The sequence below is a fragment of the Trichoderma reesei genome, assembly GCF_000167675.1.
Source record: "Trichoderma reesei QM6a unplaced genomic scaffold TRIREscaffold_4, whole genome shotgun sequence".
In the NCBI taxonomy this organism is placed as follows: Eukaryota; Fungi; Ascomycota; class Sordariomycetes; order Hypocreales; family Hypocreaceae; genus Trichoderma; species Trichoderma reesei.
Window position 1 is genome coordinate 1,105,606 of NW_006711151.1, and position 20,631 is coordinate 1,126,236.

The 20,631-nt window shown below is 53.9% G+C and overlaps 5 protein-coding genes across 5 annotated transcripts; 2 read left to right on the forward strand and 3 right to left on the reverse strand.

Annotated features, from left to right (window-relative positions):
• Positions 1 to 431: 431 nt before the first annotated feature.
• On the reverse strand, positions 432 to 6,369 carry TRIREDRAFT_58225 (uncharacterized protein; the record flags this gene model as incomplete). Its single annotated transcript, XM_006963370.1, has 5 exons — positions 432 to 608; positions 741 to 1,338; positions 1,393 to 1,507; positions 1,653 to 5,760; positions 5,827 to 6,369. 5 exons carry the CDS (start codon positions 6,367 to 6,369, stop codon positions 432 to 434), a joined length of 5,541 nt encoding a protein of 1,846 aa, XP_006963432.1.
• Positions 6,370 to 7,961: 1,592 nt separating this feature from the next.
• TRIREDRAFT_104972 (glutathione synthetase-like protein) lies at positions 7,962 to 9,716 on the forward strand (the record flags this gene model as incomplete). The annotated part of the gene is made up of 4 exons (XM_006963191.1): positions 7,962 to 8,263; positions 8,329 to 8,404; positions 8,479 to 8,627; positions 8,693 to 9,716. The coding sequence occupies 4 exons, from the start codon at positions 7,962 to 7,964 to the stop codon at positions 9,714 to 9,716; spliced, it is 1,551 nt and encodes a 516-aa protein (XP_006963253.1).
• An 83-nt stretch (positions 9,717 to 9,799) lies between these two features.
• Positions 9,800 to 10,728, reverse strand: TRIREDRAFT_75995 (uncharacterized protein). Its single transcript, XM_006963371.1, has 3 exons — positions 10,341 to 10,728; positions 10,165 to 10,253; positions 9,800 to 10,064 (listed from the first exon to the last, which is right to left on the reverse strand). The coding sequence occupies exons 1-3, from the start codon at positions 10,616 to 10,618 to the stop codon at positions 10,015 to 10,017; spliced, it is 417 nt and encodes a 138-aa protein (XP_006963433.1). The 5' UTR covers positions 10,619 to 10,728; the 3' UTR covers positions 9,800 to 10,014.
• A 1,676-nt stretch (positions 10,729 to 12,404) lies between these two features.
• Positions 12,405 to 13,609, forward strand: TRIREDRAFT_57526 (mating type pheromone G-protein coupled receptor; the record flags this gene model as incomplete). The annotated part of the gene is made up of 2 exons (XM_006963192.1): positions 12,405 to 13,029; positions 13,167 to 13,609. Coding segments are annotated over 2 exons (1,068 nt in total), but the record flags the coding sequence as incomplete, so codon positions are not given.
• A 3,694-nt stretch (positions 13,610 to 17,303) lies between these two features.
• Positions 17,304 to 17,948, reverse strand: TRIREDRAFT_46127 (uncharacterized protein; the record flags this gene model as incomplete). The annotated part of the gene is made up of 1 exon (XM_006963054.1): positions 17,304 to 17,948. A coding segment is annotated over one exon (645 nt), but the record flags the coding sequence as incomplete, so codon positions are not given.
• Positions 17,949 to 20,631: the final 2,683 nt, after the last annotated feature.

Here is a 20,631-nt window from a genome sequence, read left to right on the forward strand (position 1 = left end):
TGCATCTATCTACGTCTTGTTGATATCGTGCCTTTGAAAGAACCAAAAAATGACGGACGAGATATTCCCAAACTCCTCCCTATGCCGTCCAGTACCTCGTAAAAAACTTCTCGCGAAATCGCATTGTCCTCCCATATCATAGGAAACGAGCCGAGCCGCAATATGAAGCAGCACCCGCAACCTGGCCGTGCACACTCCCCGTTACGCTGCAGTGGGTATCTATCTTGCTTGCATCCGCCCTCGAGCGCCGACGTAGACGAAAAAAAAGAACAAGAGTCAAAATGAAGAAAACAACAGACGCCCTTGTTCCAGCAAAAAGTTTTCGCCGCCCAAACGCCGCACCGTGCCGCACCCGTGCCGCAAACGCCAGCATGAAGCCGCTTCATCTTCCTCATAGTCTCCCTCGTCGTCAAGCCATTACTCTTCTTCTCTCATGGATTTGTTGAATTCGGATTTGGGCCGTCGAGCTTAGAAAGGGCATCGTATCCCCAAGCTGGTAGCCGAAACCGGCGTTTCGTCCTCTTCTCCGCTGCCCGCCGCATCACTTGCACGTCTTCGCTAGCTCGGGCTGAGGACTCAAGCAGCGGCCTATTGATGTTGTCCAAGTTCTGCTAACATTAGCACGGATCTTGCCTGTACAGATGAGAGAAGTCAAGAGGAGTTCTGGATGCGGCCGTCGTCAAAAGGAGAATGAATGGTGAGAAGCATGGCGGGTAGAGGACAGGTGGCAATCAACATACGCTTGGGTCGGGCTGCGTAGCGCACCGCTCCAGCCGGCGCGAAAAACTGACCTCCGACTCGTCGTTCATAACGGCAATTCTCGCTTCCAACTCATCGTCTGGCGCTGAGACCAGGTAGTCGGGCGTGCAGTTGCGCAACAGTATCGCAAGCACAAACCGCGGATGCTTCTGTATATGGCTGAGCAGCAAGCGCCATCGAGCATTGTCTGGGAGAAACCCCATGGCTTGTCTCCTCTGGGCCATGGCAATCTCCGCCGTGACCTGTTCTGCCAGTCCCTGGTGATCACCCGCAAAGACTGGTTGGGCTGCGATCAATTTGGCCAGTTCAATCTGGAACTCGTCCTTAGCTTGACTCCGTGGTTGACTGAAGATTGACGGTCTCCCGCTAGGCGACGTAACAAGACTCGCGCCAGTCAGTGTCGCCTCAGTCTCGGATCTAGGAGTTTGCTGTCTGGGGGTGGTCTGTCCGGCAGTTGTGTGTCCAGAGGTGGGCTGTCCAGCGCTCGAGAGACCAGGAATTGGCTGTCCTTGATATGACTGTCCAGGGTTTGGCTGACTAGAAATCGGCGGCCCAGAGGTCCATGTGGGTACTGCTGGCCTTGATTGCATACTCGCAGGCGTTGCCGGCGGTTGGAAGACACAATCATTAGACTTCAGGATATAGGTGTTTGCTCCCGCTATAGGCATCGGGGCTGAAGATGGGAACTGCGGAGTGCCCTGCTGCTTGATGGGGGGAGGTCTCAGTAACAGACTCATCGTCAGAGCATCTCACGTTACTAACCTGGGAGCCAGATGGCACGGCAGCGGCTGGCTGTGTTTGTGCCAGCGGCTGTGTGCTTGGTAGCGTCGCACTGGGACGAGAATCCCCATTGCTCGGAACGACCATATTCGGTGCCACGGGATGGGCATAACCATTGCTTGGAACGACAGTGGCTGGCGCACTTGACGATGGTATGTACGGCTGTTGTTGCTGCATGGCCCTTGAAGTACTCGAAGAGGTCGTACTAGTAGTATATCTGCTAACCTCGGCCATGGCCCGGATCCGTTCGTTCCATTCCCTTTGCTCCCGCATCTGCCTATATTTCACTGGATCAGTGTTTTTAAGCCTCTCCATATCGTGCAGTATCTGGGCATCTTTCCGTTCCTCGGCTGTCAGCTCGTTTGTCGGATCTTCCTCTTCAAAGGTATCTGTTGAGATGATTTCCCTGATGAAGCCGTGGGGCTGCGCATATTCAATGAGCTTGTCTAGTATCCTGTCCCGGTGTGCAAAGGGACTCAGGTCCTTGGCCGGCTTTGTTCTTATGGGGCGAAGCAGCCCATTGATTTTGCTGGCGAAGATGGCAGGGTTCTTCTTGTCCACGACGCGCGAAGCCAGCTGCATTTTGAAGACATTCTTGTTTTGCAGCTGCTCTTCAAAGGCACCTGAAGTCACAAACTGATAGACGTAAACCGTCTTTTCCTGCCCAAACCGATAAGCTCGTCCTACCGCTTGTTGCTCGGATACCGGATTCCACCTGAAATCAAAGATGACGACGCGATTGGCTCCGTAGATGTTGAGGCCCACGCCGCCGGCCCTTGTCGAGATGAGATAAATCTCCGAATCGCCGGTATTGAAGGCTTTGATCTGTTCTTGCCGTTTGGCGACGGCCGTTGAACCGTCCAGGCGGCACACGGCGCGCCCCTGCTGCTTGAAAAGCTCTCCTAGATAGTCTAAGGTAAGTATCGAGTGGCTAAACACAAGGACCTTGTCTTTCACGGCACGTGCTTCGTCCAAAATCATCAGGAGAAGCTCGACCTTTCGCGATAGAGTAGGATTGGCAATGTCCCCTATCGTCTCCTTAAGAACAGCCGAGATCATGCTCTGGGGAAAAGCTGCCGCGGCAACCGACGCGCCGTCTTCGTCGTCGTCCTTCCTACCCCTACCTCGCGGCTGTGGCGCTGCTGAGGCTCTTGACGCTTCCACCACCTTCTGCCTAAAGCAACGCGGGTGGTTGCAGATGAGCGCGAGGTGTTGGGAAGCGCCAATCACTCTCATTACCTTTTTTGACTTGGCATTCTCCAGAGTCGAGGCCATCTCATTCAGGTAAATGTCGTAAAGCCGCTTCTGGAGGGGAGTTGCCTCGACAAAGATGACAAATTCATACTTGGCGGGCAGCTCGTGTCTGACAACCTGGGTGGTGGCTCGCTGCACTTTCGGTGCAACGTTCATCTTCAGTACCTCCAGCAGCTTTAGAGCCCTCCGCTTATCATACCCAGAGCTGTCCTTCCACAGCCCGTGCTCGATAGGCGTCGCGTAGATGTCACGAAATTCCTGGATAGGGCCGAGGAAGTTTGGCGCCACCCAATTGATCATCGAGTAGTACTCCTGGACATTGTTCGAGAGCGGGGAGCCAGTCAGGGCGATTCGACTTCTAGTGCGAAACTCTTGGCAGGCTCGATGAAGTAGCGATTCGGCGCTCTTCATTGCATGGGCCTCGTCGCAGATGACAAGGTTGGCTGCCCCCGTCAATATCTGCCGCACATTCGTATCCAAGTTCCAGAACATCGTATGCCCCAGGACTAGAACACCGCCATTCCGCTCCCAGTCCTTGATGACGGCCAGGCGTATTGCGTCCCCTTTCAGAGCCGACTCATATTTGACCACATTGCCGAGAAGGCCTCTAGGCGACCACATCAATATCTCGTCGAGCCAATTGTCAACCAAACCGGCCGGACAAAGGATGACTGTCTGGGACTTTCTCAGGTCCTTCGGTATCTGGGCTCGTATGGATTCGTCGTGGGAGTTTGCAGCCTCCAGCACCGCCACGAGGAAGGTGATGACTTGCATTGTCTTTCCTAAGCCCATCGTGTGAGCAAGCAGACAGCCCTGACGCGTCTCTGCATCGACAATGATCTGATTCCATAGAAACCGGACGCCATTGATTTGATGGTCCTTTATGCGTTTTCCAATCTCTTCATTCACATAGATGAATGACTGTCCATCCTGCTTGGTTTCGTTGATGATCAGTCGAGACTTATCCGAGGAAATGGCGTTCGAGGTCGCTAGGGCAGCCCGCAGCTTCACCCGCCGAGCCTCCAATTCCTGAGCACGCCTCTTCTCCCGCTCTCGAAGGTCAACTCCTTCCTTGTCCTGCACAATCTCTCGAGCGGCGTGCTTGCGCAGCTTGGAGGGGGATTCGGTCGAGCTAAGCTGACTATCTTCAGACTCATCCACCCCCAGTTCGTCATCAAAGGCGTCTGTCCTGAATATTTGGCTGCTTTTAGGGAATCGAGGCGCCCATTCTCTGATGAAAGCATGGAAAGTCGGAAAGAAGGACTCTGAACGCTTAATCCTATTGTTATCCCTCTTGTCCAGCACCATGACTCGGACGTCTGTGTACTGGCGGCACTGTATGCAGCTCAGGAAGAGCTTTGTGATGTCAAATGCAACAGTCTCTCTTTCTTCTCTCCCAATGTCCAGTTCTTGCGCAAAGGGAATCCTCTGGTATAGCCGTACTGAAGCCTGCCAGGCATCGCTCGACGTCTTGTCCTGCATGAATCGAAGGGCCCATCCGCGACGAGTCTGTGGCAGTTTCCATAGCAGACACAGAAGAAGTCTCCAACGGTCCTTTTGCCTCGCCCAGTGCTGTGGAGGATGTTGACCAATCATTTCCAGGCTCCCCAGCTGATCCATGGGTGGCACCACTCCAAATACATCAGATGATGATGATGACACCGGTTCAGTTGCCTTGAAGTCAGGAGCCCCGTCATCCGCGGGCTTGATAGGGGAGATCAGATCGATATACACCGCTGTGTCCTTGCTATCCCGGAGCTGATCTGGTGACTCTAGGCCCGAGAGGTCGAGTTTCATGCAAGATTCAGCGTCAGACGGTCCTTGACTTGGGACACGAGTATGGCGCAGCATCGGGGAGCCAAAAACGCCTTGAGGAACCTCTCCATCGTCAAGCATGATCACATCGTCGCTGTCGCCATCGTCATCAGGCACAATGAAGTCTTCTTCGTCGGAGCTAGTCAAGATCTCGTCACCGAAAGGGTGCCGAGGTAACTTTGGAGCTGGTCGCTTGGCCTTTGGCTTCGGCAGGTCCGACGGCTTTGGAGGGGCATGCCGTTGTTCGAGAAGCTCAATCAGCCATGTGCTATAGAATTTGTTGCTCAAGGTCTGTTCCATGATGCAGGCTTGCGTCCGGAGTTCGCGTTCTGATTGCCAAGTGTTGGTGATGATCTCGGCATAAAGCTTTTTCACATGCTTGTCGAAATGCTCAGCGTCTCTTCGGGCTCTGAATATCTGTTGTTTATTCGTCTTCTGGTTTCTCTTGGCAGCCGTCCAGACCTGATAGGCTTTGCGTTGGTGCTTGGGCAGTTTAGTTTCGATCCACTTGGTTTTCATGAGGGCCATTTCGTCCTTCAGAACGGCTTCCACGCGCTCGATGGGCAGATTGCGGGCAAGTTCCTGCTCCATTGCAGCCAGCTCTGCCTTTTCCTCGTCAATTTCCCGCTGCGTCTCTTCGTCCACAGAATCCGGCAGGTCATCAAGATCGAGAACATCGTCAGTTTCCTTAGAAGTAGTTGATGATCGATCAGAATGTGTGACTCCACGCAGATACCGTTTCATCAAGCTGTTGGTGACAATCCTCTGCCCGGGAGGCACGATATACTCCCAAGGGTGAACCGAGAAGTCACCCCCGCCTAGGTCTGACCAAGGGCTATCGAAAGAGGCAAGATGAGACAAAATGGCTCTCCGATGGCGACCTTTATCACCTAGATAGGCATATTCTGGAGGAACAGCTGCGTGCTCAGTTCCACCGCGGTCGCTCCGACCTTTGATTGTATCCACCAGGTTCAGGAAACCGGTTCTCTTGAGAGCACGAGTATCCGAGCCAGTCAGAGGCTTCGTGCTAAGATTCGTTGGTGCCAGACGCCTGCGTTTAGCCGTCCGTTCTTCGTCACTTCGGGCAGCCGCTGGGTCACTACCGGATCCGCGCGGGGGCGATGTGGTTCCTTTAACAGAGGCTGCTGCTTTCTGATCGAAATCTGTGTCGCTGGTTGCGAGAGGCATCAGAGAGTCTCCATTGGACTCGAACGGGACGCCGTCGACAGATGCAACTGCCTGATGAGGGTCTAGGTGTGCTTCACCTGGCCTGTCTAATAGGTGGCGATCCGGACTGCGGGTGGCACTTTGCTTCAGCACTGAGCCCGGATACTGGGGCGCAACAGATGCAAGGGATGACTCGTGTTTGATATCCTTGTCCTTCTCGTCATCGTCGGATGCGAGCTGGGACTGGTCTCTGAGGATGTTCTTCTTCCATGATCGAAAGGCTTTGCTTTTGGCCTGGAAGTTGAGGACGGTCTCTGCCAGGCCTGCCTTGCCACGCGCAGTGGTTATGCCGAGGTCATCCAGCAGTTCTTTCTTTGAGAAGTGATAGTCGTAAGTAAGCAGCGTGCGACCGTCCATCTCTTCCTCGGCCAGCTTCGCGGCGAGAGCATCCGGATGCTTGAGCCAGGGTCGGCCCTTGCAGCAGAGCTCCCTTGAGAGAGTCTCAGTGTCCCACAAGAACGGGTCATCTTGATCCGCTGTGCCACCCTGGGCATTGTGCGCACTCAGAGGTGGCGTGAATGAATCCACTGCCATGTGTTAGCCAGTCAAACTCTGCAAGGCTGAAAACCGTTGTGGCGAGGTAACTGCATTTCCAAAACGAAAGTAAGGGCAAGACAACCACGGAAAGGTAGGGAAGTGCTTGGATGAAATGATTCCTGGTTGTCGTAGGATGCGAGACGGGGAGATGGAGAAATGAAAAGTTCACTCACTCGGATTTCTGCAGCGGCAAACGGGGTGTGCATGAGTAACGAGAGACGAAAGAGTTGCAAATGGGTATCAAGAAAGGGCCAATATTCAAGGCGAGAGAGAATGATGAGAGGTAGAGAAAACGATAATCGCCGATGGAGGAGAGGTAAAGAGTTGAATCCTGGAGAGGAGGGAAACCGTGCTGCAAAACGGCCTGCGTAAAGATTTGAATATGCAAGAGCAGAGAAACGCAAGAGAACAAATGCGAACGAGCCTCTCCGGAACTCGAAGGGCGAGAAGAAGGAAGAAGAAGAAGCGAGGCTGCACACGAAATGCACAGACTCGCCGGCCGAGTGCTCCGATAGATTTTGCCGTCCTTCTGCTGCTTTTCTTTTTATTTTCGTCCGGCCTGTTTCCTGCAGACTCGAGACGCGTTGGTCGTTGGCTGGCGATGGAAGAGTTGGCGATTCACCAGCACGCCCTCACGTGACCCGCGATTGCTTCAACTCTGCCTGCACAAGAGGCAACAGGTCTGTAGACTAGCTCTGGTGGCAACTGCCAAGTATCGGAGACCTAGGCAATGCGTCCGAGGTACAGTCACTGCTCTTTTATCTGTTTGTCTTGCATTCCTCTTCTCTCCACAGTCTTACGTGCAAACTGAATTTGCCTACTTTGCCTACCTTAGTACTTACACAGTAATAACGCAAATCGTCAAGTTTCCTACCTATTGCCTTAAGCGCACGTCAAGGCAAAAGATACAACTACCTACCTACCTCCTAGTAGGTAGGTTCATGTACCGGCTGAGAAGTTCTCAGCCACAGACTTGCCGGAACCGCCTGAGCGGCAACGGCCATGATGGCGGCTAACTGTAACGGCGAGGGTCTCAGACAAAACGTGGTTGGCAGGGGATTGGCGTCTAATCGGGCTTCAATCCAGTGTGATTAGCTGCTATGAAAGGGCGGATCGAGGGCCACGATCGCGGGGCTTCTTGTTGGGAGGCGGGCACGGTGTTGGTCTGCGCCTAGACAAGGCGGTTTTTCTTTGTTGCTGCTGCTGCTGCTTGGACCGTGGAAGAAGCCCGGACTCATGTTTGCCCAGATTTTTGTTTGTCTAGATCTCGGTGGAATTCGAGAAGGTTTGAATGATAAACACGGCGACAGAAGAAAAAAGACGGTTAGACTATCAAGGTAACAAGACGACCTTGAAGAGAATTAATAAGCGGATCACGCACTAACACACCTACCTTACCCTCACTCTCAAAGCTGATAAACGCCTTACAAACCCCATCACGACTCGCAATCTCCTCTTCTCCGCCCTCTCTTTACAACTGTTGGCCAATTCTCAAGACCCTACAGACTTTCCACGTCACCAACAAGTCTTTTTCACCCCCTTGACGACAAAACGAGTCCCAGCAGCTTCGCCTCGCTCCCTCAACCCCCATGGCCGCCCTCACAAGCGGGGCATTCCCCCCACCACTCAACGAGGCCGAAAAAGATGCTCTCGCCGACGTCGTCAAGGACTGGGCCATTGCCAACGGCCTCGCCGTGCGGTCGCCTCCCGCAGTCGTCCCTGCTGAGACGGATCCCGCCGGCATCACGGCCATCAACGTCCCCGTCACGCTGTTTCCCAGCCCGTTCCCCAAGGAGTGTTTCGCCCAGGGCCAGGCCGTGCAGCAGACTTACAACGAGCTCTATGCGGCCGTGAGCCGGGACGAGGCATTTCTCGAGCAGACCGTCAAGGAGTAAGTGGTGACTGACTTCAATTCTTATGCATGGATTCGTCTGGGCTGACTTTGGTTTGGTTCAGGGTGATTGATGGTGACGAGTTCATCCGCAACTTGTGGGAGGTTCACCTGAGAGTCAAGGCTGAGGGCTACACACAGGTATATATGAGAGCAACTCACAATGTCACACAAACTTATGGACATGTTATTCACCATCCGTGACTCTTATCTAGCCTTTATCCCTGGGCCTGTTCAGGTCAGACTACATGGTTCACCAGGACACGTCAACCTCACCCCCCTCGGTCCAGGTCAAGCAGGTTGAGTTCAACACCATCGCCGCATCCTTCGGCGGCCTCTCAGCTTACACCTCAAAACTACACAAGTCAGTCCAATGCCATCTCATCTTTGAGTTGATAAACACAGGAAACTCATAAGTGCCGTTCGTAGATTCCTCGCAGCTACCGAGTACCCCTTACTCCACAATGCCCTGCCACCCAACTCCCTCACTCTCCCCGACAACCAAAGCATCTCCGGCCTTGCTGGCGGCATCCAAGCCGCTTTCCACGCGTATCCCAAGTCCGACCTAGGACATGCCAAGTGCGTCATCTTCCTGGTCCAGGGCGGCGAGCGCAACATCTTTGACCAGCGCCACCTGGAATACCAAGTCACCCAGTCTTCACCGACGATACCAGTCTTTAGACTGGCCATTGGAGACATCTTCAAGCACACCACCCTCGCCGACACACCCAAACGCCAGCTCCTCTACCACCTCCCCCGCGATCCGTCCAAGATCTTTGAAGTAGCCGTCATCTACATGCGTTCCGGCTACCACACCAACGACTACCCCGATCAGAAGGCCTGGGACGCCCGATATCACCTAGAGCGGTCCAACGCGATCAAGTGCCCCAGCATCCTCACCCAGCTCGCCGGCACGAAGAAGGTCCAGCAAGTACTGGCCACCCCCCGATCCTCCTCCGCGCCCTCCGTCCTCGGCAAGTTCATCAACGACGAGACCCCCGCCGCAGCCGAGCTCTGGAAGACCTTCACCAACATCTACCCCATGGACACCTCCGAGGCCGGCCTCGAAGCGCGCAAGAAGGCGCTCGATCCCGAGCTCTGCAAGGCATACGTCCTCAAGCCGCAGCGCGAGGGCGGAGGCAACAACATCTACCGCAGCGCCATCCCGCAGTTCCTCAAGACGCTGCCCGAGTCCCACTGGAGCGCGTACATCCTCATGGAGCTCATCGTGCCGCCACCCGTTACGAACATTATCCTTCGCAACGGCCACCTGGAGGAAGGCGGCATCATTTGCGAGCTGGGCGTTTACGGCACTTGCCTGTGGAATCAAGGCACAGGCGAGATTCTCCACAACGAGGGCGCGGGCTACCTGCTGCGTTCGAAAGGAGACCAGAGCGAAGAGGGAGGTGTCGCTGCAGGGTACGGCTGCATGGACAGCGTCAGTCTGGTTTAAGAATTCCGATAGATTTAAAAACCAATAAAGCAAAGTAAAGCACCAACAAGACCAATCATCACAAAGCATACACTGGGGGGGTATATGAATGCTCCAGAGCAAAGGCTTCAGAGCATACGTCGCATAAAACCTAAACAAGAGAAGAAGAGCCGAGAGTTCGTTTTGTCCGCTATAACATAGAATCACACATTGAGTGACATGGCAGATCGTTCAACCCGCCTCGTGGTTCGCCAAAAACACCCCTCCATATCCCCACCAATTTTCGAGCCAGACCCGAGTTTTTGCGTCGGCTGCTCGTTTACTCGCCCTGCTCAGGGAGCGAAGGGCGCTTCAGGACCTCAATGCTGCCTGTATCATGTTTACTCCAAGTCAGCAAGCTGTTGTGCGTGTACAAAAAGAAAAGAAAAAAAAAAGAAGATCGAGCTTTGGAGGTAGAGGAGGCGCTTACGCTGAACAATGTTGAGGCCGTGTCGGACTGAGTTGCTAGAATCCGTGTAAGAGGAGATGGACGCATCACCCTCGACATAGACCAGCGTGCTATAGGAGCACACCATTCAAACGTCAGCAAAATTCCACTCTCCTGGCAATAACAAGACGGCCAATCATTCGCCAGCGACAACATACCCCTTGGGCAAGCTCAGCAGGAAGTCCTTGCGCGGCCCATCCACAAAGCTCGTGACGCGGAACCAGCTCGTCTGGCGGTTCTCCTTGCTCCCGCTGTTGCTCGCCACCGTGTACCTAATGTATTCCTTGTCCGACGACTGGGAGGCCGAGGCCTCGGGCGTGTCGGCCAGGTTGCCGACGATGGTGATGCGGGCGACGGAGCGAGGCGAGCTGGTGCTGAAGGCGCGGGCAGCTCCCGCCGAGGCGGCGACGGAGCGTCGGAGCAGGAAGGAGGACATGCTTGAGGGAGAATGCGGCTGTTGTATGAGAGGTTGATAGCGTAAGCTTGCAGCTTGACGAAGAGGCTGTTTGTCGGGGGAAAAAGGGCCGTTCGTGGTGTTGTGTCTGGTGTTGATTTTTCCGTTTGTCCCCTCCCTTGCTTTCTGCTTGAGATGGTGCTGGTGAATGGGGTCAGACGTCAAAAGCTGATGGAGCATTTGCGGGCGCCCCACGCACAAGCTCTCTGAGCTATGATTCGTTGGCGGGACATTTATCCGGTGGCCGGCTCTGGAGATGGAGCTAATGCGGGCAATATGCGTCTGAAGGGGTGAATCGCTATAGGGAAGCGAGACGATCGACGAGCATGGCAAGACAGCTTCACGACCGGGTTGTTGGTCGAGGTCACCGAAAAGTGACTAGCATCATCTGCTATTTTAGCAGCACCGGGCGGGTACTCGGCAAGTACCGAAGCCAGTTGTAAGCCGGATGTCGTGTGTTGCAACAACACCACATATTAACGACAGATATTGGTCAGGATAGTGAAGATACGTAAAGATGAGCATCAGTCAACAGCTTTCCGGTCATCATGGCTCAAGCCAGCCCCTAGAGTCACCCCCCATACCGGAATTCTCTCCCGCTGCCGCGCCTCAATCTCGCCCTGACCTCCTCGGCCAAGAATCCTCCGATATCACAAGACAGGCTGGTATCACAACCACAATAGAAACGACAACAACCAAGAAACCAAGCCTCATCCTCATCCTCATCCCTCGCCTCCTCCCTCGCCTCATCATACCCTTGTCGCCTCACTAAACCCATTGCCACACCATGCCCCCAAACCGTCCAAATCCGTACCGGCACTTGAAGCCACAGCCGGCCAGAGTCCAAATTCCAACCAAGATCCCGGAGCCGCAGCCGCTGAAGGTGCGGGATCCCGCGCACGGGCATTTCCCGATTCGGTTGTCAATAGACGCTCAATGCGGCCGTCAATAGACGCCTCTCAGGAAACATAAACTGCACCTACGCAAACTTCCAAGGACAACCTGCCAGCTGCGAGTGGATCGCCCTCGCGATGCTTCATGCAGCTCCAGCTCTCCTCTTATCGGCATCACCAAGATGTATTTTTGTAATATCACTGTTCTTCCCTTTTTTTTTTCTGCATTTTCTTCGAGTCTTTTTGGCTGTTGATTGGTGTGTTTCTTGCAGGCTTGTACTCCCAAATGGCTTGGCTGCTGCATTTGCGCTGACATACAACAGGGAAATCATAGCTGATATCAGGACTCCATGGCTTCAGGTCCTGCAATTGCAGCTGCATCTCAAACCTGGTCGTGGAGATGCCCCCTTTGCAGGCTGCCGCTGCAGTTTGCTTTCTCTGGCGGGCAATAGTCTCATCTTGGCCGGCCAGCTGCCAGGGTCGATGATTGGACTTACTTCACTTTTTGCTTCCTGCAAAGGATGGGCTGTTTTTTGTTGTTGTATTGAAGGGGCTTTTTTCCAATAAGACGGCCTCGAGTTCTGAGTCCTGCTTCTTATTGAGTTTATTGTCTACTATATAGATGGCAATTCTGTGAAGCTTCCTTTTCTCATCTCCAGCAGTAATACCTATTTTTTGGACTTGAGCTTCACTTCTTCTTGCAAAGCTGCTCTTCTTCTTCTTCTTCTTCTTCATCTCCTTGTTCCCAGTTGCTATACGTCTTTCTTCTTCTCCCTGTGCATCACACAAACATCTTTCCAGAGCATCACCGCCATCATCTCTTCTTTGTACTACACCACCAGCCCAAACTCACGATACCAACCCCCCCCTTTGAAATGGACTCTCTCCTCCAGCACGTCTCCCGAGACGTCCCCTCCATCTGGGCCGGCGACCCGACTCCTCCCCCTTACACAACCCCTTCCCTCACAGCCAACCTCATCTGCCGCGTCCTCTTCAGCATCCTCGCCAACCTCGTCTGCCTCGTGCCCCTGCGCCTCCTCTACCGCAACGGCGAGCTCGCCGCCGCCCTCTTCATCCTCAACATCGAGGTCCAGAACCTGCGCACCGTCGTCAACTCCCTCCTCTGGCGCAACGACGACCTGCAGTCCTGGTGGCCCGGCTACGGCCTGTGCGACATCGACCCCTACGTGCACAACCTGTCCATCGGCCTCTATTCCACCTGCCTGCTGGCCATCATGCGCAACCTCGCCCTCCAGGTCGGCAACCTCAGGGCCAACCCGCTTACACGCAGGGAGAGGCGCCGTCGGAACCTGGTCCAGGCCCTCATTGTCTTTCCGCAGCCGCTGCTGCAGGTTGCCTGGACGTATCCTCTTACACAGCAGCGATACTACATTGGCACCTTGATTGGCTGTTCCTGGCTGAACGCCCCTACCTGGCCATTCATTGTCTTTGTGATTCTCCCGCCGGCACTCATCTCTCTTGCAACGGCTGGCTATGCAAGTAAGTACTCCTAGAATCTTAACCCAAAGTATCACACATGCAATCACACACAGCCCGTCACGACCACCAAAGAACCGTCAAAAGCTTCAACAAGTCTCATCCGCTAATTTCACACTCCCTTCCTCCCACACACACAGTCCTCATATATATCCGCTTCCGCCAAGTCACAAAAACAACCCAGTCCGCCCTCTCCGGCAACCGCCTCGCCCAGTCCCGCAGCCAGCGCGCCCGCCGCCGCCTCTACCTCATGGTCATCTCCATCCTCACCCCCTTCCTGCCCATCGTCCTCGCCCTGGCCGTCCTCAACATCATCCTCGTCCACCCCCTGCAGCCCTTTGACTTCCACGCCATCCACAACCACGGGCCCGGAGACATCCCCTGGAACGCCGTCGTCTACTTGCCTAGCACCAACATCTCGTGGGCGTACATGAACATCTGCTATATCCCAATTGTCACCGCCGTTCCTATCTTTGTCTTCTTTGGAATGACAAAGGATGCGATGAACTGCTATCGCGTTGTTCTTTTATCTGTCGGCTTGGGGAAGTTGTTTCCGCGACTTCATGAGGAGTATAACCCGGACTCGAGAGCAATGGCCTCATCCTCCAACGGCGGCTCGAGCAACTTCACGACGTCATCAAGGTATGTTCCAGCTCTCTTTATCCCACCGGTAGACCCCAATAGAAACAAAAGACATACCTGTGCTAACAAAACCAACTCGCAGATCCTCCAAAGGCAACACTCTCTCCATCCAGCAATCCGCAACCTCAACCCTTCACCAGCCCCTCACGGCCATCACTCTCCCCATCCACAACAGAGACGTCCCTGTCCAGCTCCCTAACCGCAACCCCTTTCTCTTCCGCACCCGCCTCAACTTCTCCCTCCCCTTCAGCATCTCCCTCTTCAAGCTCCCCAAAGAAACTGTTTCTTCCACACCGCTGGAACCGCTAAGCCACCAGCCAGCCCGTCGCCATTCCACCTGGTTCGATGAGGAAGCTCAGCTATTTATCCCCCCCTCTTCAACAGTGGCAACCTCCGCTTCGACGTCAAGGCAACATAATAATGGCCATGACAGCTCCCAGATCGAAACCCACGATTCTGCCATTGCGACTCTTCCTCCGGTGCTGTTGCCCAACTCTTCTTCGGATCAAATTGTTGGGCAAAGCCAGCATTAGTTATGCTGTCCTTGTTGCCCTACAATCTATGAGTGGGATGAGAAGTCGGTTCAGTTCTGTTTCGAAGGAGGGCACTCTTGTTAAGCAAGCCTTTCGACGTCATTTTCTATTGACGTGATGTTGTTCTTTTCGGCGAGTTTACGACATAGCCAGCTTTTGATTTACTCGGTTATAAGGTATACTCTATAGGACCCCAATGCGGCCTGAGCCATGTCGTCGCCCATTGCTCTTCCGTAATCAGTTGCAGGCCGTGAGGCCAGAAGCCAGCATACAAGAGCAGGGTCGCTATCGACAGACTTAGTATTAGAAAGCAATAGATAGTACTGCATCAAACTCTACCTATGCCGGCATATATATTTCGGTTCTTAATCTTTCACTGAAACATTGTCCTTGATCCGCTTTTCATGCAACACTATCATATACCATGCTGCATTAAGTCGCTCCCCGTAGGCCAAGTTGAGCTTCCATCTATAAACAACGTCACTACCTAGCTAGCTAAGGTATGTCTCAAGTTCAAAAACAAATCAACAGAAATTTGGTATCGCTGGCATTACCCCTTCTCGGTAACGACGCTATCGAACGAAAAAAAAGTAGAAAAACATGACTGAGGCGTGGGCTCGCTGTTTGGCTACCTCGTATGTCCTTGACGACATGGATTTCCTCAATCATTCACGCATCTCTCGCGGAGCTCTGCATCTTCCGTATGACCTCGCGATGGGCTTCCAGTAGGTCCCCGCTCCGCATGCGGCTGTCAAACATGCGATCGTGCCATTCTTTTTCTCGCTTCTGCATCTCTCTCTTCTGCCGCTCAGCTTCCCTCTTCTCTATCAAGACGGTGCGCTGTGTGTTCATATCATCAAGAAGCGTAGCCGTCGATGCGAACGGCGTCTCGCGTCCCATGTTGGGGGGCACACCGGGGGTCGTCGCTTGAAGGTCATGGGCTATCGACTGTCTAAAGTTGGCCAGCTTCGTCTCCCGGGCGACCAACGAGACTGAGGATTCTCTCTTGGGCTGATGCGAGTTGAACTGGGTATTGCCGGCAACCTCAATACCACTACTTGAGCGGTTCAGACGGAAATTGGAAGGCGGTAAGTTTGAAACAGGTAAAAGCGTCATGCTACTCTGGCGTAGCATTTCTCTCCGTCGGTTAAGAGGGAGGTCGTCAGGGTCGGGACTGATTGCTCGATTGTACGCCGGGTAGTTATAAAGAGAGTCTGCGTCTCCGACGGACCCGTGTGTGTCAACGGGCATCTCAGCAAAGTGAGAAACAAGATTGCCCTGCGATCTACTCCGCAGGACCGATTCTCTCTGGCCAAGGAGGGTATAAGGGTTGGAAAAAGAAACAACACGTTGCCCCATTGGTCGGGAAGGCGTCGAGTTCAACTGGAAACTGTCCTGCTGCATGGCTTCTGCAGGATATGGTACGTCGGTGCCCCGCGATCTATCCTGCTCTTCGGCAATTGGTGCGAAGCCTGAGGAGATGCGTCCCATATTTGCTGCTGATTTTGTGGAGGTGGATGGAGGGATGGCATTGCCGGTGGCAGTCTTTTGAAGATCCTCAACGTCGACATATCTGGGTGATTCGACGACATCATTTTCTGATGCATACGGCTCAATCAGGATGGCTTCAGGCTCAGGAGTATCCGCATGGCTGAGATGCTTGGTCCACTCATTCGTCCTATACGAGAGAGCGACTCTGGATAGGGATTCAGGCAGTCGATCCTTGGTCAGACTCGCAACGTTTGACGTCGCTGAAGACAGAGATGTCGCCTTGTCGGTGGGCTCCAAACGCCTCGTCCCTACTGCATTGCTTGCATCGGCTGTGGACTCCGGCTCACGAGCCACAGAAACTTTCTCATCCTCGACTGTGCTGTCTGTCTCAGCCTCTTGAACTGCACCTTTTGCTTGATGTTCGTCGTTTATTCCGTCTAATACAGAACCAGCTTTGTTCGGGCCTGACGTTGATTCAGCCAGCACATCCTGAATAGCATGTTCCTTAGACACGTCGTCGTGTATCCTGCCATCGTTGGTCTCATCAAGAGCTTCATCCACCTGCTTGGAGTCCGGGGCTTCCTCGACTTCCGCTAGTTCTGCATTAATCTCAAAGCTCTTTCGATCGTGACTACCAATGATGGAGCTCTGCAAATCATCATTGGAGCTATCATAGTCGACAGTGGCCGCAATAGACGATCGCGCATCGTCCTCGACAGTGAATTCCGGATCAACCAATTCCTCGGAGCTTTCGCCGCCCATCGGCTGAGGATCAGAGGAAACGTTCTTCGCTTTCTGTTGAGACAAACTTCTGAGAAGCGTGACTGAGCTTTGGGAGACCCTTTTGACCAGCGAATCTCGCGGCAGACTCGCAGACACAATTGGTTCATCGTCGGCAAAGGTTGCGACAGACGACCGGTCACCAATTGATTTCAGATCGTCTTCTGTTGGCACCTTGAAAGGCAGAGGCACAACTTCGGGGACTGTGGTGACATGTTTTTGTCGAGAGTTGCGACGCGCTTCCGAACCCCTTTGGGAGTTGCGCTTGCTGTTGGCCTCATTTTGTGGTGAAGCCGATTCGTCATCATGCCTTGACACGTCTGATTCTGGGATGTGATCTATTTTCTCGTCGGTCGCGTCATGTTCGTAATTGTTTGGTATCTCGATCACTTCATCCGTGGCCACCCGCACCGTGACTTTTCCCCCCTTGACCATCTCGAAATGAATGAGCTCATCAGCTCGAGTCTGCGCTACGCTGGAGTCGGAAAGGTCGGTCAACTCGATGCAATTGTCCTTGGAGCCTGTATGAAGAGATTCGGAATGCCTGTTTCGGTGGGTTTTGCTGTTGCTGCCACCATCGGTGCCATTTGAGTAGTGCGATTCGGTACTGTCGTTGCTCTTGATCAGGACCCTGCCCGCGTAAACCTTTTCCCACTCGACACGCTCTCGTGCTGCTTGAGCCTCAATGTTGCGTCCAACAATCGCATCTTCCTCATCCAGGTGTCTCCGGCTCTCCGCCAGACTCGCGGCCTTTCTTTCGCGCTTCTCTCGAACAACTTTCCACAGCTTCACCTGAGAAATGACCCCGATCAGGCAAATGATGACGATGGCCGCGGTTTCGACCCGGATACCTCTTGTGATGGGATAAGTGTTCGCACCAGGGGGGAACAGGTCTTCGTTAAGATTCCATATATAGGCCCAGAACTCCTTAAGCCCGGCCCTGCTGTAGCAGTCGATACCCAGGACGAGCACTGTCGCACCCCCAAAAGACATCAAGATCATCATGGCCCAGTCCCGCGTGTATCGACTGAAGTACAAGCCAAACGGCCCGACAGACAAGCAGGAGATGAAAATGGCCCGGCCAAGCGCGTCATGTAGCAAGCCTCCTGGTGCCAAACATAGGAACCACATGCTAAGACAAAACCCGCCGAAGGTTAACCCCAGGCCCTCAGTCAAGTCTTTGAAGATGAGCGAGGCTGCACCCAGCGCACAGCTAGACAAGGTGACGGCCACGACATATGCTCCCTGAATGGGTTCGCTAACGGGGATGTTCATGATGTAGACGATGAGAACCGAGATACCGAGCGAAGTGAGGAAGGCGGTTGAAAAGAAGCAGTTGATCCAGCGATTCTTGATGCCAACGAGGGTGTATACCAGGCCGGTGAGAATCAAGATGACTCCGGCAACGCCCCATCCTGGAGTGATGACGGGCTGGATAGGTAGATGGCCCGCCGGGATCGTAGCTGGAGATTTCATGTCAGCAAAGCTAGCATGGCTAAGTTCAGCAGTGGGATTCAATCTCACAGTCAAAGGAGGTCGAGTTCTCAGAACTGCCTGTAGCGGTCACGGTGGGGGCGGTTTGGATTGCCGTTCTGGAAGGAGAGATAACGTCGGGAGCCGTGGTGGTGACTGGTTCTCTCGAGCCGTCCGTTTTCTTGGGCTCATCTGCTTTCCCAGTTGGCGAGTGCTTTGAGCTTGGTACTGGACTGGATATGGATCTGGTGGGCGTCAATATGGGGTTGTCGGTCCGTCTCAGCATTCGAAAGTCCTCGGTTACGACCAATTGCAGGAACAAGAGGAGGCATAAGAGTGCCTGCCATCTCACGATCCGCGACATGCTGCTTGCTTTTCTCCCGCAGAGGGATACCGCCAGCGGTGGCTTTTGGAACAATCAATATCAGAATATGCTACCAAATATGCGTGCTGGCACGCCCAGCATCATCCGTGAGCCACCAGCAATGATAATGAGGGATCGGTAAAGGAAGGGATTGCTGGCGAGGGTGCTCAGACTCGGCGGTTAGAGCAGGTCGCGAAAGAAAATCAGGATAGGCCAGGCAACTGCACGAAAAGACTCTCCGTCAGAGATGATACGCTTTCCAGCCTACAGCCAGGTCTCGTTCGGCACAAGCTGAGACACGTACTGCAACCGGCGGTAGGGGATTGGTAGATGGGCAAGAAGAGAATGAATGACCGTGTCTCATCTGCGTCAGGAGATTGGCCATACAAGTATACAATGGGAATTCGGCCAAATAAACATGACTTGGGACGGTCTCCAGTGAGACAGGAATTCTCCAATATTCGCCAACCAAGAGGAGGGAACGGATATGGGGCGGCTGGCGGCCAAGAAGCAGCCGGCGTCACCTTTCCATCGTCCCCTCCGGCCCAATGGCTTGGTTTGGTAATAGCTGCATGCGGACAGCATGAGCTCCATCAGCACGGCATTTGGCCACATGCCTAGTGCTTGCGGATTGGCGAGTAATCCCTGAAAGCGTGGCACATGCAAAGTTACTCGCACATCGTACGGAGGACGTCGTCCATTGACGGCGCTGCCTGTGATTCTCGCGACTGACGGTGCCAAAGTCAATCCCGGAACCGCGGGACATGCCCCCAGAGCGGGTCCAGCTCATGAGGATCGAGAGTTGCTAGTCGCAGGATGAGCGTGTTCTAGCTTGTTAGCGGGCATCTGCCTTGGCGTGTGGCTGTTGTGCCAATTTCCCAGCTGCAGCTGTGGATGCAGGGCTGGTGGAGGAAGAGACAAGAGACGACGACGTGGATAATGGCGGAGAGGATCAGCTCTGGGCGGTATGTATGACCACAAAACGTGTGTGATGCCTTGATGCAGACGCGAGCCCATGGGCATGGATGTGGGAGTCCGTAGGTACTACCTTAGCTGTCAGAGTCACAGCATTAGGGCGCATTGGTATATCGATGACGCTTGATGCCGTTTGCTGCGCGTTATCCTTAGGGGCGGAATCAGTGGTGAAAGTTGATGAGAAGCAATAGGATGCCAGTGGTGGCAATCACCCGCCAGATGATGCGGCCCCAAGAGAGCCGACAAGCACTGGATGAGGGCTGAAACACTCCACGGCAGACTCCAGGTTCGAGAGGGCAAGAGCGAGCAGGCGCGCAGGGGCCAGATGCGGCTTCGGCAGAGATGCGATGCATGCAGGAACCTGCCCGATCTCATTGCATCAGGTCTCCATAAGTACCGCCGGTGGTCCATGCTACCGCACGCTCTACCGCAGGTGCTAGAGCGCTAGTGGTACTAGCATCGCCAGTGGTACCTGTGCTAGGACTCCGCCGGGCCAGGGGCAGGAAAGAGCTCTGGGCCGAGCGGGGTCGTTCAGCTGCTGCCCCTTGCACCAAGCCTGCACCAATTGCTCGACTGGCGCCAAGGCTGGCAGGAACAAGCCGGGCGCGGTGCCATCCGCTTTCAGCCAGCCAGGAAAGAACTTAAAGGACGGCGCGCCAATCCAATTGGGAGCTGCGAAAGATGCTGCGGTGGGAGGCCATCAGCCAGGCTTCACGCCATGCTGTTATGTATACGGCTAATGGAATACGGTGACTTACCTGCTGCATGCGGAGCGTTTCGGTCTCGAGTATCTTTGCAATCTTCTACAGTCTTTCCATGCGTCCGTTCAGTCTGTCTTCACTCAGTTTCCGCACACCTCGCTTTGGTCGCTCAAATATCGTGCATCATGCTGCAACAGGCTCGAGTATCTATCGACTATGTAATATCATTTCCTCCACACGGCATGAATCAGCCGCAGCTGCTGGACACCATCGCAACAACAACGCGATTCCGTCATCCAGCGCCTCTTAGTGCCTGATCAACATGGAAAGTCCTCCATTAGTAGTAGTGCTACCTTCTAACGCAGGTGCACCAGGAAGGCGCCACCGAGGTCAAATGGAATCATGTAGAGAGATAATATCGAGTCGCTGTCTCACAGGACGGAAGGCCACACAAGTCATCGAGGTTGCTTCCTTTCCTCTCATGGCCGGATATGGAGACTTCAATGACTGAGCACGGCCAGACTGATCGAGATGTCAGCCCAATGATATCATTACCTTCTCTATCTGACCAAGAGACCTGTCGCTCACAACCTCAGGCCTTTTGCCCACAAAATTCTTCTCAAATCCAGGAGAAGCAGTAGGAGAG

Excerpts from the sequence above, each read along its gene's own strand:
- TRIREDRAFT_75995 (XM_006963371.1), bottom strand. The coding sequence starts at position 10,618 with ATGTCCTCCTTCCTGCTCCGACGCTCCGTCGCCGCCTCGGCGGGAGCT. Across the intron at positions 10,254-10,340 it reads CTGCTGAGCTTGCCCAAGGG|CACGCTGGTCTATGTCGAGG; the intron begins GTATGTTGTCGC and ends GTGCTCCTATAG. Across the intron at positions 10,065-10,164 it reads CGGCCTCAACATTGTTCAGC|GCAGCATTGAGGTCCTGAAG; the intron begins GTAAGCGCCTCC and ends AACATGATACAG.